Source organism: Pieris napi, chromosome 16, assembly GCF_905475465.1.
Source record: "Pieris napi chromosome 16, ilPieNapi1.2, whole genome shotgun sequence".
In the NCBI taxonomy this organism is placed as follows: Eukaryota; Metazoa; Arthropoda; class Insecta; order Lepidoptera; family Pieridae; genus Pieris; species Pieris napi.
The window spans coordinates 6,433,897-6,451,867 of record NC_062249.1 but is presented as its reverse complement, the minus strand read 5'-3'; the positions used below and the strand labels follow the sequence as shown (position 1 = coordinate 6,451,867).

Genomic DNA, 17,971 nt, shown 5'->3' with positions numbered 1-17,971 from the left:
CACCCTGCAGGTCCCAATTGGAGCTTTGATCCCATTTGAAGGCTCGTACAAAATGGATGATAGCGGGGTGGGATCATGGGGTGAAAGTAGTAGGAGTGGGAGAAGGAAGAGGAGAGATGTTGAAGAGCCACAAGGTGTCAGCTACAAGTTGGTGATGACCGGAGATGCTTGGAGGGTAAGGTTAAACTACCAGTAAACTGTTTTATTCATTCTTTTTCTATCAAAGTAAATTTAGAACATTTTTGAAGTTATACTTCTTTAGGCGCGTTATGAAAAATTTATGAGAGTGAAATTTTACGATGCGCGCGCACCGTTACACAAAATTAACAGTTGCCCACTAACGAATTCTTCTTAAACCAGCCGAGCGCGGAGCGTGCGCGAGCGAGAATATGCGTGAAGTTAGCAGCTATGCCAAGAATTTTGAATGACCATAATGTCCTTTGTTACAATTTTAAACAAATAAAGGAGTTGAAATTATTTTTTGAAAGAAATTTAGCAATGCTTTTTCGCAAAGACCTATTGTTACTTATTTAAAAAATTATGAAACATACCTAGTTATTAAATAAAATGAATAATATAATAAAATAATAATTATTAATATTAATTAATATTAATTAAAAATGAATAATATACTAAATATTATTAAATTATTAACGTTAAATATTTATTATTAATTATTTAATATTAAAAAAAAATAAAGAAAGCCAAAGAAGTATAACTTCTTACGCGCGTACATAAGTACACGCACCCTTTTTTTTATTGACACTGTTACATGAATAAATGATGACCTTTAAGAGATTTTTTTTTGTTAAATGCGTCTTTTTTGCTTTTTTAGAGCGTAGCGTGGTACGTAGGTATATGATTTGTTTTTCTTTACAGACCCTCCGCGCTCTTCACCCGGAAAGCGTTGGTCCAGTGGTGGAACGAGGTGCAGTATTTGCCCGCATGTCTCCCGAACAGAAACAGCAGTTAATCACAGACTATCAAGCCTTAGGATATTACGTTGGTGAGAACATTAAAATATTTCTAAAAAATATTTTCATAAAACATTCCTTCAATAGATATTTATAATAGATATTTTCAACAAAATTTTTGACTGATTTTATGCTATTCAGTCGCCTCGATTGTTTTCGTATGTGGTAATTTTATATGTGGTCAAACTCCTTATTTACATTTACTACCAGTGCGCAAGTCAAGGGCGTAGAGCGGGTAAGAAGAACTGGCAAGAAACTTTCCGCCACTCTTTTTAAGTCTTGTATACGTCCACCATCATATTACCATATCATACCATCATGTTTTGTGTAAAAGCCAAGTGTAAATAATTGTGTACTGTATGATTATTTAAAAATATGAATTGATTCTCACAGTATTAAAAATTTCAGGCATGTGCGGAGATGGAGCAAACGATTGTGGCGCCCTCCGCGCTGCGCATACTGGCATTTCCCTTTCTGAACTAGAATCCAGTGTCGCTGCACCCTTTACTTCCCAACATCCAGACATTGTCTGCGTTTCCAGGGTTTTACGCGAAGGACGAGCAGCCCTAACCACAAGCTTCGGCGTTTTCAAATTCATGATCGCATACTCCCTTACCGAGTTCCTGTCGGTTGCCTTTCTCTACTATTTCGACGCGAATCTCACAGATTTCCAGTTTCTATACATAGATGTCGCTCTAATCGTGAACTTTGCTTTCTTCTTCGGCATGACCGAAGCGTACACGGGCAAACTTAGTAAGTTGCCACCTCTAACGTCTCTATTGGGAATAGTTCCGTTAGTGAGCTTGATTGGCCAAATGTTATTGATTATGGTAGCACAATATTTGAGTTATTTGACGTTAACGTACTTCCCCTGGTACGTGAGGCATACGTACGAAGGGGAAGAAGCGAACAAGTGTTGGGAGAATTATGCGGTTTTCACGATATCAATGTTTCAGTATATAATTCTAGCGATTGTATTCAGTCACGGCGCGCCTTATAGGCGATCGGTGGTAACTAATAAACTGTTAATGATTAGCATTCTTTTAATGACGGGTATAGGCATTTATATAACGGTTGCGCCTGCGCAGTGGTTGTCTAACTTTTTAGAACTTCAAATGCCTAAAGATTTGTTAATGGCGTATGTTGTCTTGGCCCTCGCTGCGATTAACCTTGTATTAGCGTTGTTCTTTGAGCGAATTATAGTTCAATACTTAATGGAGAGGAGGCGAATAATACCGAAGTGTATAAAAGAAAGACAAGTGAGAAAAACGCCACATCTAATGATCAAGAGGCATTTGTCTGAAATGGATTATTTAGAAGGTCATACATCTATTAATTATGACGTAGAAGGAATAAATTCAGGGGAGGGTAGATGAAAAATATTCATGTCGTGTTTGAGGACACGCTCAGCATTAAACCGCCGACTTTGGTCGCGGTGGAAATTAATAATACATTCCGTTATTGTATTTTTATTAGTTTACTATTTATTTTATTATTTTTTTTGATATTATTTGACTATATTGAACCGTAGTTATAAAAGCATTTTTATTATTTTGATTAATTTGTGTATTTTAAAACGGTGCATATTTTATAGGTTTTTTTCAATTTCAATAGGAATTGAGGAAGTGTTCAAAGTAGTACAAAACTGTCGTCTTTCCGGTCTTATTGATCTTTTTTTAATTTAATAATAACCCCCTTACCGATAAACTCCTCTCAACTGAAACCGTATTTAAAATTCACTAAGCAACCGAATTTAGAGTTCCGATGGCTTTGAATATTAAAATCTAAACAATTGTTGAAACCAGTGTTTCCCAACGTGAGGCCCACGCCCAACAGGGGGGCATGGCATTTGATTGTTAAGGGGGGCTTTTCAAAAATAATTATTTAAAAAAATAATTATTTTTTATTTCATTATACATATGTTTTAAAATCTACTACTGTGTTTCGTTAACAATTTCCAAGTAGTTTCTTTCTTAAACCTATAATTTAAGTTTCTTAAATTAATTTTCTTAGCAATTCAAGTTTAGATATTAAAAATTATGTATTTTCCATTTGTCACAAGAATTTAAGGAAGGCAAAGTTGGGGCATGGCACGAAATAGGTTGGGAAACACTAGTAAAAACCAATTATATAGAGACAAGATTATGTTCTTATGTTAAACCGAGATATAGATGACTATCTGATACATTTATTGTATTTATGATACAGAATGTTGCCATAACAAATGTGTTAATTGAGGTCACCTATACGATTTTATGAGTAAGATTTTTTAAATATTATATAGAGGTTCTATTGAGATGTTACTAGTTGAATATTTTCATCGGTAAGGATGTTTGTATAGTTTAACCGTAGGTATTCAATCTAATATATGTGCGTTTTATCTTTATTATAAAGCACAGTGTGATAATTAACATAATTAAGTGCCTTGATAGTTTTAACATATACAATGGGGATTATGTTATTTTCTTAAGTGTGGTTATAAATCCTACCCAAAGATTAGTTATTTTTTATCAAATCTAAAGCCATTGGTTGTGGCGTCTTTGGCTAATAATAGTGAATTCAGATTAGAAATTATTGGTAACCATGGTAACAAACGCGGTATCAAACTATCTTTAGACTACGTTTTAAACGTCTGACTCCGCTGTGACACGAATATATACAATATAAATACATGTTATATTGGGCTTTTATCACTTTTTGTTCTAAAGTGTCGTTGCGGTCCTTTTTTCTTTTGACATCCTTTTATTACAAGTCTAAATGTCCTTAATCCGGCGGCATTGCGAAAATAAATTAATGAGACAAATTCGTTTTATCTCATCTTTTTTCTTATCTCAAGCAACACCGAAATGTGATTGAAGTGTGAGTTTTGTCAAAAATAGTTAATGAAATACATATTCACTTAAAATAATTTAAAGTGATAAAATCATGAATCGTAATTTAGTATACCTCTCCTAGTAATATAGTATGCCTATTTCCTCTGTCATGTGAAATATAAATAAGCAAAAGTAGTAATTAAGAAGAAATTTTACATGGAAAAAAGCTATGTTTTGTAATAATCTTGCTATTCTGTGACTGCTTTTGAAATGTGTGTGGGAAGATTTGAAAATAAAAAAAAATGGTTTCTATACAACTTTATTGTTTCTTCAATTTTGAACATAGTGTGAAAATCATGGATTGATTTCAAGTTTAGTGCAGAGAATTCGAATCTATTTTCTTAACTTCCTACAGCTGCTTATTGTGTTGCTTCTAAACCTGTCAATTATTAGATGCTTGTAATATTCATAGTAATAATTACTTAGAAGTATTTCTGAAAATGTTACCCATTTATTGTGATTGCATTATTAATCTTAAATGTTATATTTCAAATGTATAGTGGGTATTGAAATTGTATTGCATTAAAACAAATTGCCTAAATTGAAATTATTAATTTATAAGTGTTGTTTTATTTGCCCTATAACTTTACTGTCTTATTTATGAAAATTATAAGAGAAGATAATAAGAAGCAATAAGATGTGTGTTTATAAATGATAACTTAGAGGAACTAAAACTAAAAACAAAACTTTAGAAAACAAAATATTTATTTTAAATAAATCAGTCTCAAAAATCACTGTTGTAAACCAAATTACAAATTTATGGGAGAATTACATTACTGAAATAAAGTGACATTCTCTATTCTTTTTTCCCATTCACTTCCTTTGCTTCCTCCTTTGAATTATCCTTGATTTCCTTTTTCACTGGACCGGTTTGTTGTATTGGGACATGTCTCTCATTCTTTGTAATATCCTGAACCCTGGGTGCGGTGACGGTTAATACGCCATCAGATGAGAGACGAGATTCCACAGACTCAGGTCGGCATCCATCAGGTAAGGCATATCGGCGAAGGAATTGCCTGGAAATGTATCCATGTTCATCCTTCTTTTCCTCATGTTTACCTTCCACCACGATGAAACCATCGGCCGTCTTGACGGTTATTTCGTCAGGGGAGAAATGCTGGACGTCTAGGCTGACTTGGAACTTTTCTTTATCGGCCTTGATGCTAGAGCCAACGTCTCGTGCTGCAGCGGCAAGCTGTCTCCAAGGGCGGTAGTAGTCTCGAGATACCAGCGGAGCAGCCACAACCGTTAACATATCGTCTGGTGTTAGAGCAAGGCCGAAATCCTGGTCCAACAATCTGCTTGGACGGCGGGGCCAGTCGTAACCGAATACATGTGGAAGAAGCGACATCTTGTAATTTGAATAAAATTAATCACTTGAATAAAACTTCGGAAAGCGCACTGAAAACCGCGTTTGTTCGCAGGACCGTTCACTTCGATCGCTTTTTCAATTTGACTTAAGTTGCTTCGCTCAACTGCCGCTTATATATAATTCTCGCCGCCATCTAGCGTCGAGTAGAATATTCGAGAAACTTTTATTTACTGTCTCTTTCTATCTAGTATTAAATTGCTATCGGACATCGCATGAGTCATGCAAGTACGCGAAAATTCTTGAATTTTATCCAACAGCTGACGCGTTCAGCATTTTATTTGTAAACATTGTACAATTCTAGATACATAGATAAATAGGTAACATTTGTCTATGATAATATGTATGATAGCAATGTCAAAAATAATATAATTTAGAAAAGTCTAAACGATATTAAATATATATATTTTTGGAATATGAGTAGACAATAAAAAATTTTATGAGAATAAAAGGTTTGTTGGTCTAATAGAATTCTAAATTCTTTTTAAGCTTTATATTGATTTATTTCTTTAATCATAAATAAAATTGTTTTTAGTTAGGTATAGATATTTATTTTTATTTTGGGACTGTTGGTGTGGCTTCGTACTTTTTTAATTCTGAATGTTGCTATCCATTATTATAAAATTTTAAAAATACTTTCAATATACTTAGCCATTGTACCTGAATCATTGACTTACAGGCATCGATTTTTAACCGACTACAAAAAGGATGTTGCTCACCAATTTCTTTAGGTAATGCAAACCAAACCACGAGTTCTAAATTTTATTGTATTTACGTTCGAGCTCTAAATTTTATTGTTTTATTTATTGTATGTACGTTCGTCTACAATCTTCCTGAATACTAAAAAAATCTCGTGATTGTTAGGGAACAGTGAAACAGACAAATTCTTTTAAATCTGTTAATTAGTTTTTAGAAAGATATATATTTATATTTTATATATTATTATATCCACGCATTTATATGGCAGGTAAGTTATATTTTTTTTGATTACAGCAAATCAACCAATATCACCTAAATTAAAACGCAAAAACAAAAAAATCATTTTAAGTATAAGTAAATTATACAACAGCTGAGTTTAAGTATATCTGAAGATTCGCGAAAATTCTCGAATCGTAGTGTTCTTTCACGTCCTCGGTACTCTATTGCAGCAGGCGTACATTGACCTACACTTGAGTAGCGTCAGGGCTTCTAAACCTTTAATTATCTAAATTTATAATTGGATGAATTTAGAAGGAAGGTTCTATCATTACCGATGACCTGTTTTCCGTCAAGTATTACGTATTTTAAGTTAATTATTTAAGTTAAAAAAAATTTAATGATGTAACTGACACTGAAGCCAGTTAATTTATTAAATTATTTTATGAGCATTTCTTCAACTTATTTCTAACTTTATAATCTAAATACACACTTCTAGAACACGCTTTAAAATATCAAATATGATTGTTTTACATAGAATAATATTAATATTGTTTTTTACAACCAGAGGTGTTACACCTCTGACAAACCTTTTTTCTACTCGACACAAGCTGGCGCTATAGCTTTTTATTTAATCAACGTTTTAAAAATAAATATATTACGTATGATCTACAAGACTCAAGTACGACCTCATGTGGAATACTGCTGACATCTCTGGGCTGGTGTTCACAAATACCAGCTTCTTCATTTTGACCAAATTCAGCGAAGGGCTTGTTGAATTGTCAATCTCAAATCTATTACTGATCGGTTTGATTTTCTCTCTCTACGCAGAGACATTGCGTCTCTTTGCGTTTTCTACAAAGTGTACTATGGTGAGTGTTCTGAAGAATTGTTTGGTGAGATCCCAACCGGTACGAGCCGTATCAATTCAAAATTTCATCAACATCAGCTTGCTGGCTGGAAATCTTCTACAGTCCGTTTCACAAGGCATTTTATTTTGCGAACTAGCGAACTGTGGAATCTACTCCCGGTGGGTGTCTTCCCTGAGAGATACGACCTCCTATATTTCATTTTCTGATTTAAAAAAAAGGGTGCGTGTACTTATTTACGCGCGTAAGAAGCTATACTTCTTTGGCATTATTAAAAATAGTTTTTGATTGCATGCAAATAATTAATTACAATTAAATAATCAAAGACTGGAAAAGGAGTCATTATAGTCAATAAAGTTTAGTTAACATTTGAAAAATTAAATAAATAAATATTTATTATTATTCTCTTACATTAAGTGTAACATAAATTCTATAATTATTCGAATGTTGTTTTTAAATTATGTCCAATGCCGTAGCATCTTCCGTGGGCAACTTCATTCTGTTAATTTTGTGTCACGGTGCGCGCGCATCGTAAAATGTCACTCTCATCAATTTTTCATAACGCGCCTAAAGAAGTATAATTTCAAATAGGAATTATGTATACTGAGACGTTGTTCCATTTTTACTAATCAATAAAACACGATTATATACGAATCACTTTATTAGCTACAACAAAACGACAGAACCGCCTTCGGGCACAGTGGATAAATATTAAATAATATAATAGTGTACATAGAAAACAATATTATTTCTTAGAAGCTCAGTTACGCATATCACTACAGTGCTGTGTATTCACAATTGATTTATTTACTCATTAATGTCGATTAGGGATTAAATTAAATACAAATTTCCTAAAGATGAAAAATTATAGTAGACAAATTTAAAGAAAAATCAAATATTTCCATCACATACGTTCTATTTTAAACACAGAAACCATACGTAATGTTACAGTAAATTTTGAGTTATGAAAAGACGATAAATCCCATATCGATATTAAATCTAATCTATAAATTACTATACATTGAACTAGTTGTCAACATCAAAATCTAACACACAACATGTATTCTTAACAGAACTATTATTAACATAAGCGTACAAACAAGATAATAGAAAGAAAAAATGGCGGCTAAACATTTATAAAGTCAATTATTTCATATACGACGAAACATTCTAAACGTTTATTACTAGTATAAATAGTGATTCAAAAGAATATTGCAGTTAAAATAAGAAAATTACTTAATATAAAATACTTATTTCTTATAACGATTTCGAAATATTGATATGTATGTTGATAAATAACATTTTATATTGTATAAATATTTATGCAGGTGCAGTGCAATGTAAATAATTATTTTGAAAATTAAATATTTTAGAAAATATTTATCGTATATTGCTTTATTTACATGAGCTGTGCTCGTTTATTTATTCGGGTTTGTATTTTGTAAAGGGTGGGAAAGTCAATTTGTAACGAACATAGTATTACTATTACAAGAGTTGTTAGCGCAGTAGTTGTTATTAGGTCCTTATGTACCTACTAGAAGTATAAGCAGTACTTTTCCCGCCACCCAAAATCGTAAGGGAACAGTACCGGGAACTATACTGATTTAAAATAGTTCGTTGACCCTAACGATTTCATATATTCATTTCGTGCGCCAAATATTTTTAAATTAAAACAGGTTGAAAGCTGTTTTTGGGAGGAATTCTTGGATTCACTTTTGTGAAATTTTATCACGTTTGTTTCAAACCTTTAATTTTAACAATTGTTAGTGAAAAAGAACAGATGTTATATTACTTAATCTAAGAACTCCCTAATTTACTTATAACTTAACCTATTTGAAATGTACAGGCGTTTCTTGGATGTCGAGGAAAAGATAGTGCGTAGCTTAATTCTAGTACTAGAATGATATCCTAAATGTTGCACTTCAAATAGATTAAGGTCCGAAATCTAGGAAATAAAAATAGTAACTGAGGGCTTGGATATAGTGTGTAACTTGTAAAGTACATGTAGGAAAGCTGTTCTACGTAAATGTCAAATTTTCATTCAGAAAAATTTAATTTTCACACTTCTCCCGGCGTCAGCCATATACATCGTGTTAAGAATGTATACAACTTATTTTGTGCTTTAGATATGTTTTATTGAAGTTTATTAATTTTTTAATCATTGAGTGGTCGTATAAATAATTTGAAGTACACTCAGCATCAGCAGACTTGTCATCGAATGAATTTTGCCTAGAAATCCAGGCCCTCCAAAACAATAAGCACATATTTATCTAAAGTTTTATATCTAATATAATTCTCTATAATCTAATCTACATGATATGCCTCAGTTTCGTCTATACTATAAGTATAAAATTGAGCTTTCTTGATATGTTTCGTTTTCGCTAAAACTAAGCGATTTTAATAATTTTGTTAGTTTGTACCATGTACCCTTGAGATGTACATAGTTCCGTTCTTAGCAAATATATTGGCAAGACATGCGCATGATCTTTTGCACATAATCTTACGAAGTTGCGTATATAACAATATTATGTAAAACAATATAATGTTAATATTCAAATTATTATTATATAATTTTAATATTTGTGCTAAAATTAATTTAAATATAAACATAACAGCTTAAATTTAAGCTATAAAAGATTAATCTATTTGTAAAAGATATTTACGTAATAAATCGTAAGTTCATATTAAAAAAAACGTCAAATATATCGGGAACTCTTAGAGAATACACAGGTTATATAAGGCCGAAGATATTTTTTTACACTTCCAAGAAAATCTCTAATAATCAAGTCAAATCTAGGGTTTTTCGTTTAGATTTAGATTGTTCTATCATGAGTCTATGTAGCCTTGATATTATTGGTTTACCGATGACTACTCTAAGAGTAATTTAAAAAAGGTAATACAAATCTTAAAACTATAGTGTCCATAGGTTTAATAAAACAAAATACGCATTTAAAAAGACTTTCATACTTCTCACGATTGAATTTTTTTTACGTGTTTGGTTAAGTAATGTCGAGTGAACTTTAATGACACCTATAGACTCGCCTACAATAAAGCAAAGAAATTACATAGACGGTACATCAAAGACTAACGGTTAGTTTAGAACACAAGAATCTATATCTACTCCAAATTAAAGCTTCCTTCTTTACCATTTCGCTTCTGAAATATATCTAGGTGACCTAACATTATAAACGTTATTTAGCAACTTCCAATTGACAAGAAATAACGTATAGATAAAATATGAAAAAATAATAATATAAATATTCAATCCTAGTTCTTTTTCATTGTTAGTATATCTAGTTATTTCTCTTCATTTCCTTAATAACAATATTTTAAATAATATTTAAGAAACACCATTATATATATTTGCGATATCAACATATTTATTTCATAAATTAACTGATTGATGCCGTGTTAGAATAATAAGAAACTGTTCAGGCTCACTCCGTATCTCCAATAGCGTATCCGTATCTTTACAGCAGTTTCACGTCGGTTAGGATACGCCGTTTGATGACGTCAGTAGATTGGTGGCTAGACACTTGGTGAATTGAGTCAATAATAACAAGTCACTATTGATTTTAGACAGTTGCAAGGTTTTGTATGAGAGTTGCTAAACACACGCGTTCTATCGTGCATACATTGACAACTCCTAACTAACGGAAAGGCGCATGTAACATTCTACCCTTATTATACGATGGTGGATTTTGATACAAGTGAATTATAATCATATTAATAACAGCTAAATCATAATCATTAATCAATCGTATTAGGATGGTTTTAGTTAGGTAGGTCTCGACTTCTGATATAAATTAAGGAAATTTGTGAATTAAACTTAACTATTTTCAAATATTATTACTGAGTCGCCCGTAGACGTTTAATACGAAAGACAACAAGAATATGATGCAGTGAATTAATGTAAAGTAAACTAAACGTAGCGGAATAGTGAATAAGTATTCAGATGTATCAAAAAACATCAGTCACTATCAGAGCTGGAACAGAATTCTAATAGTGTAAAAGGCGTAGTATATTATTTACAAAACCCAGCCTTAAGATCCACCTACAAGCACCAGTTCTAGTCGAAAATAAACATAATACACTTAACTATAAAGATATGTTTAGTTCATCTCAGTCTTCATACTACTACTAGAGTTAGCTAAACTAACGGATTTCACAATCCCATAAGAAAAGGACGCGATATTTTCAAAAAAGAACTCACCGAAAAGCATCGAAATAACACCAATATACACATCTCTAGAAAAATATTTAGGTTTCATTGCTTCTGCAACAAGTTTACAAGTATATATTGTTTTCACAGCTTTTACGATATGTTTCGTTATCTTAACGCTATATACATCTATATAACTTATAAATATATTTGTGATTTGTGCTTTGTCTAAAGCGAGTGCATCGTGCGAGAATTCATTTTCTACATCGATAAATTCTTTATAACATTTCAAAATAGATAAAAAATCTTTATATATCTTTGAAAGAACGCGAGAAATTCGTCCCCTAAATCTAGTGTTGTGTAAATTCGACAAACAATTGACGGTATTTTTAAAAAATATATAAAAATTAAAGTTGCGTAGGAAAGTGATTAATATAAAGAGTGTGTATAAAACTTTGCTTGGCGTGAGGTGGGGGGATGAGGAGGCGGGGGGTGCGGGGTACACAACGTCTACTTCAGCTATCTTGAAGATGGAAAGCAGCAGGTGCGAGGAGATGTCTTCGTGCTGGGTGTTGATGCGAGCCTTGATTATCTTTAGGACATCGATGCAGGCCTCCTGAAATATTAAGTATTATATTAATAATAATATTTATAAAATATTCAATTCCAAAAATTTGAACTATTATAGTCTCTAAAGAGCTTTGAGCTGTATGTCTCATGTATATTTTATAGAAAATTGTGAACTGAAACCTTAAACTATAAATACTACGAAATACAAGATTTAAAAGAATTAACAAGCTATTGTCTTTTATTGACATAGCTTTCACACATTTGATAATAAAACAATTTTTTACCGGATTGAAGTTATGTATTTACAATTATTTTTCATAATTTTAAATTTAACCGACGTTACGCGTGCTTTACAGCGTGCGTAGTCACGGTGACGGAAGATAAAAGGTGATGAATGTCAAAAAGTATCACAGCTGTAGAAAAAGTTGTATTATCTGTATTTGTTTCCCCGGAGTTGGTATCGAGTAAAAACCATTTTTTATTTAGGGTTTTGGCAGAAATGGCTCACGGTGTCCTCTATTTTCGGGGATTGTTAATTCGGTTAAATTTAAAATTATGAAAAATAATTGTAAATACATAACTTCAATCCGGTAAAAAGTTGTTTTATTATCAAATTAACAAGCTTTCAAATTTACTTAAGAAAACTAAAATTTTACCTTTTCTTTATCAAGTAAGGGTTCACCAGCCTCTTTAAGAGTTTCTTGCTCCTTCTGAGGAACACTGGCGGATATGATTACGTTTTCGTTACTTATGTTGAATAGAGTCAAAGTGCAGTTAGTCTGAAATTAATTACAGAATTTTATTTATGCTAATGAAAAAATTTGTTCACAGTACACACATACACAAATAATTTATTTATAGAAAAATAAGAATGGTTATTACTAGAAAATAAATAAAATTACGGTTCTATTAGACAACATCTTGAGATGAAATGAATAAAACATATGTTTAACCTGATCCCTAGTGACGTGATGCATATACTGTTGCAGCAGCCTCACAGCATCTTCAGCCCCAAGACCCGTGTGCGGTCGCAGCAATGACTCATCTACTGAACTGAAGCCTAGTAAAAGGTATACGCCTTCTGGAAGCCGGTATTCGCCTGTAAAATTAGGTACTTGCCATAATTATAGACTGAAGGATTTAAGAAAATCAAGCTTAATTGATTGATATTGATAAATTAAAGACTATTGACTCTAAGATATTCATTGTCAGCTTTAAAAATGGAACGATTTTGGGAAGACTATAGGACGTTGAAATTCACCTTTAAAAAACTTTATATTGTTGCGTACCAAGGGGGGTGGGAGGTGGGGGTCCTTTTGTAAAACGTTACGATGCGGGGCGGGGATTAAATTACGCGTTATTGTTAATATTTTTTTCGACTTACACCACATAATAGTAACTAAAGAGGCACTAGGTGGTCACGAAACGTTTTACTATACTTGGGTACTGAAAAACGTTACGGCGAGTTACATGGGGGGGGGGGGGGGTCAATAATCTCCAAAAATTGCGTTACGTAATACTTGAACGCTCCCCAAGTCAAATGTAGTTATAAAATAATAAATAAATTTTCTAAAATATAACGTATTAAAATGAAACTGTTTTACCTGGATTAGGCCGCATACAGATAAAAGATCCTGAGTAGCAGTAACATCGCCCTCGGTAGGCCTGATAGGCTGGCGCGGCGTGCGAGTAATGTGCCAGGCGGGAGGAACATGGAGCACGGGGGACGCAAGCCACCTTACACGATACTTGGAGAGAAGCCTCGCAGATGCACAGGTCAGTACACTCCGCCAGCTCTGCTGACCGGTACAGCTGGGAACGATATATATAAAATTAGTTAATAACGGTAAATGTAACAAAACCACCTCAACGTCACTGTAGTGTGGCCATAGACGGATCGCATGGCTTCTGAAGAAATAACGTTGGAGTAATTTTAAAGTGATCACAAACTGGCTAGTAAAATAATTTATTGTAATAATGATGTTCCAAAAATGTTTTTGATTTCTTTATGTAATTATCACTTAATTAATTCTTTCTCACAAAGCGTGAGTCCTTTTTAAAGACATTTTACATTTCTTAATTGTTCCAGATTTTGTGAGAGGACTGGAGTGAACCCTTTCTTTTAAAATTAATCACATAAAGTCCTGACGAACCAAGGGAAGCATGCGATAGTTACAAAACACACTTTCATCTCGTACGTCAGAATCTAGTCTATCTCTTTTCTTAATACAAACCATGTAAACAATTGAAATATATTGAATGATTATTGTATAATGTTAATGTTTATTTCATACTTTTGTATACTCACCCGTCTAGTTTCACCCATACGAATAATTTGTTCTTTATCATCACTCTCTGGTTTCTTAACAACGCAATATTTCGCCGGCTCCAGCGTTGTTGGTTTTGGAGTTGTTGTGGTTGTTGTTGTTGTGGTTGTAGTCGTTGTTGTTGTAGTAGTACTAGTTGTTGTGGAGGTCGTAGATGTTGCGGCAGGTTCGGAGATCTGAGATATTTCGTTTGGACCAACAGTTTGCTCTGACATTGTTGTAATTGGGCTTGGCTCTTCGCGGGATTTCTAAAAAAATTATAAGTATTATTGTACAATAATTATACATACGTATATATTGTCGATTGGGTTAAGTATAATATGTACTTAAATATTTATTTCAGTTTCTGGAAGTATGATTAATGCAACGAGTATAATAATATGTTTTAAACAAAGCGCAATTTTTTGTATTAAGTATGTTTTAATCTTATTAAACAGATAAAACTATAGATTTGATATGTTCTCGATTCCCTGTTTATCTTTCATTCTATTTACCTCTACTATTACTTATAAAAGAATGTCAAATCAAATCAATCAAATCAAATCAAAATACGTTTATTCAATTTAGATGCTTCTTAGAGCATTCTTATGAATGTCAACAACGTTTACAAAATTCACGAAAGAGCAGGACTACGCCATCTCGCCATAAATGTTGTTGTCCGTTCCAATACACATAAAATCTTCTTTAAAAACTCAACGAATTTATTACATTATTACCAAAAATCCATGTTTCGAGCGCAACCATCGTTAGCAAGAGAAATAAATTGTAGAAACTATACTACGTATTTTTATAAAATATTATTGAATAACAATTACTTGTAGTACTTCAGGCTTCGGTACATGTTCCGAAGTCCCATGCTGGGTCGTGTGACGATGGTGGTGGGTTGTTGTGCGGTGGTGAATCGCAGGTTCCGGTGCAACCGTTATGTATCGGATTCCATTGTCATAGGGAGTTGTTGTTAGCAGAGGGCCATAGGTTTTTACGTGGTAGTCGCTTTGAGATTCAACTGTAATATATTGATTAATTACTGCATAGTGTTAATTAATCAATGCTTGTGGTAAAGGAAACTCGTGCGGAAACTGATATATATATATATATATATATATATATATATATATTGTATATATCGGTTAACAATAACAAACAAAATGAATTTGTTAACAATTGTTAACATGAAGTTTTAGGTCATAGAAGTTGATTAAAATAAAAGGTAATTACGTCACGTAATATCATTTACATAATCGTTACTTAATTGCTTTTGTTGGTATGTTCTAGAAAAGGGAAATGTTTGTAGCAACAAAAATAAGCTTTAGCTACAAATCACTGCGATGACGTCCTTTCTCCACCCTGGTGACCTTGCCTAAGAATACCCTACTTTTGAAGACTAGGAAGTATGACGTCATCACTCCTTCCTTCTTCAATCAACAGCAGTAGGAAGTCACAGCTAGCCACTAGATAGTCCACTAGCATGCAGCGAGCACGCATGTCTAGTCAGCATCCTCAACCACGATCAGAACAAAATACTGAAGTAACATGCACTTTATCGCGCACAGCTCCGACCCACTACAGCAAATTACGCGATATCCGGTTCAAATTCACTGGTATCTCAGACAACATGTCACTGGAAAGTAACACCCTCTTTCAAACAGCTCCGGACTTCATGGAGGAGTACTGTATAGTGTGTATGTAGGTGTCGATCTACTATCTATGGCTACGAATCACTGCGATGAAGGCATATCCTGAAACGCACTAACGAATTTATTCACTGGAGTCTTCGGGGAGAGGCCAGTCATAGGTTTGACTGGTTGAGAATCCCCCTTTTATGTTGGGGGAAATGTTCAGCAACCTTTATTGTAACGGATAACAACATAGTCCTTCTATCCGCACTTACCAACACAGGGATTAAGCCACAGCAGTCTCTGCCAACCGAGACAGTCATACAGTTGTGCGAAATCAGTCCCACGACATGCGCAGGCGGCTCTTAGCTGAGTACCGAGAACAGCTACCACGGCAGCGCGGCAAGCGGCTGGAGATCCGGCGCATCCCTGAGTTACGGCATCCACAGCACACCATTGTTCGTAGTTCTCCAGACGCATTCTGGATGGAATCAAAGTAAATTATTATTTGTCTAAATATATGAATACTGAAATACAACTTCAATATAAATAAAGATAGATCGACTCGAATAGACTGCGACTGTCAATCTAGGTAATGCGTTGGAATCACGGTTAGGCATGAATTAATGTTTATTTCCATGTGCGCCATTAGTACTTGCTCCTACAGTTAAGGCAAACACGGACAGAAAACCGGCATGTTCTAAAAAAATTAAAAAAAGGAATCGGTTATGTAACATGCTTTATAGGTAATCTTCAGGTATTTTTTTCTGTGAATAATTGACGATTTGTGGTGTTTTTTTTGAAGTTATACTTCTTTAGGCGCGTTATGAAAAATTTATGAGACTGAAATTTTACAATGCACCTGTGACACAAAATTAGGAGAGTGATTATAGCGTGCGCGAGCGAGATAGGAATAAGACAATCTACAAGTAAAAAGAAATAGAATATGCGTGAAGTTCGTATGCCAAGAATTTTGAATGACCATAATGACATTTGTCATTTACCTTTTAAACAAATAAAGGAGTTTTAATTATTTTTTCAAAGAAATTTAGCAATGCTTTTTGAATTATAATCAGAAGTGATTTAAATTGAATATTTAAACCAATACTAATTAATATTTGTGAAAAAAATACAATTGAGGTTAACTATCCGTATGTATTATTATTATCGAGTAATGTTTTGATTAAAAAAATGACCACATTGTTTAATCAAAACATGTAATTTTTCTGATTTAATCTAGCAAATATAAGGACAAGAGACAAAAAACAATTGATTAATCAGTGTAAGTGCACTAAATTGAATACAAAAAAAGAGTTGTCATCTTATCGCTGTGAAACATCAAAAACTGGAGGTGGAACAAAGCCAAACTATTTTTAATAATGCCAAAGAAGTATAACTTCTTACGCGCGTACAAAAGTACACGCACCCTTTTTTTTTATGTATGGTAACACAAACGAAATATTACTACGCTTATAAGGTACAATCGTTGTATTACAAAAATCACCCAGAAATTAAAGATTCTAAACATACGTTACCTATTTACCTAAAATATATACAATATGCTAAATACAACTCCACTCCACTCCACTACCACATAAAATTGTTAATATAAAAACAAAGCTCCACTTCCAATTTAATTATCAAAACAAATTACGATGATTAAAACAAACAAAATGTAACGAATAAATAACAGAGATCGTATCTGTACGGAAATTCAGCATTCATTTTCGCAGTGAATGTTTGAATTCAAATTGCTTTATTGCTCGATTACGTAATTATATACTGATGCCTACAACTTTAATGTTAGCAAAGATACTATTTATCTAGTATTGGATTACTTCAGTTTTTTTTTAAACTGACAAATGTGCAATATTCCAAATACACTTTACACTTTTCTCAGGCTAACTTTAAATGACTGAGAGACACTATGTCTCTGATGCATTTAACGTTTATGTTAGTGATAGGCATACGTTCTTACATATGTTCAATACTGGGACTTACAAACGTTGTGTAAAAAAAATGGCAATTAAAAAGAGTGGCGGAGAGTTTATTGCCCGTTCTTCTCTTCCGTTCTACGCCCTTGATTTGAGAACTGGCTGTAAATGTAAAATTAGAAGCATTAATATGTATTTCTTTACTGACGAGTCATAAGTATACGTTACGTTACGTATATGATTAAATGATTTTTTACTTTACTTTTAGGTAGCCTGAATTGAAAGCAGAGTGAATCCGATAGTACTTTAAATTAATATAAAACAATTTTTTATTATTACCTACATTCGGAATAGCTTCAATG

At 33.0% G+C, this 17,971-nt stretch overlaps 3 protein-coding genes across 7 annotated transcripts in view; 1 reads left to right on the top strand and 2 right to left on the bottom strand.

Moving 5' to 3' along the window:
- The window catches only part of LOC125057142 (polyamine-transporting ATPase 13A3), a 29,102-nt gene extending 24,694 nt beyond the window's left edge, over window positions 1-4,408 (top strand). For both annotated transcript variants that reach the window (XM_047660626.1, XM_047660625.1), the window contains 3 exons: window positions 11-175; window positions 880-1,006; window positions 1,383-4,408. In XM_047660626.1, coding sequence (XP_047516582.1) covers window positions 11-175; window positions 880-1,006; window positions 1,383-2,350 — 1,260 coding nt within the window. In that variant the 3' untranslated portion in view covers window positions 2,351-4,408. The remainder of the gene's footprint in view (window positions 1-10; window positions 176-879; window positions 1,007-1,382) is intronic.
- Window positions 4,409-4,534: 126 nt separating this feature from the next.
- On the bottom strand, window positions 4,535-5,316 carry LOC125057143 (protein lethal(2)essential for life-like). 2 transcript variants are annotated; one of them, XM_047660628.1, is made up of 2 exons: window positions 4,701-5,316; window positions 4,535-4,667 (listed from the first exon to the last, which is right to left on the bottom strand). In XM_047660628.1, the coding sequence occupies exons 1-2, from the start codon at window positions 5,196-5,198 to the stop codon at window positions 4,644-4,646; spliced, it is 522 nt and encodes a 173-aa protein (XP_047516584.1). In that variant the 5' UTR covers window positions 5,199-5,316; the 3' UTR covers window positions 4,535-4,643. The 2 variants fall into 2 exon arrangements, with proteins under 2 accessions (XP_047516584.1, XP_047516583.1); XM_047660627.1 differs by having other exon boundaries at window positions 4,535-5,316.
- Window positions 5,317-10,295: 4,979 nt separating this feature from the next.
- The window catches only part of LOC125057032, a 162,340-nt gene continuing 154,664 nt past the window's right edge, over window positions 10,296-17,971 (bottom strand). For all 3 annotated transcript variants that reach the window (XM_047660452.1, XM_047660453.1, XM_047660454.1), the window contains 7 exons: window positions 15,951-16,156; window positions 14,875-15,065; window positions 14,041-14,307; window positions 13,337-13,544; window positions 12,686-12,831; window positions 12,389-12,511; window positions 10,296-11,778 (listed from right to left, as the gene is read on the bottom strand). In XM_047660452.1, the coding sequence (XP_047516408.1) occupies window positions 11,113-11,778; window positions 12,389-12,511; window positions 12,686-12,831; window positions 13,337-13,544; window positions 14,041-14,307; window positions 14,875-15,065; window positions 15,951-16,156 (1,807 nt within the window). In that variant the 3' untranslated portion in view covers window positions 10,296-11,112. The remainder of the gene's footprint in view (window positions 11,779-12,388; window positions 12,512-12,685; window positions 12,832-13,336; window positions 13,545-14,040; window positions 14,308-14,874; window positions 15,066-15,950; window positions 16,157-17,971) is intronic.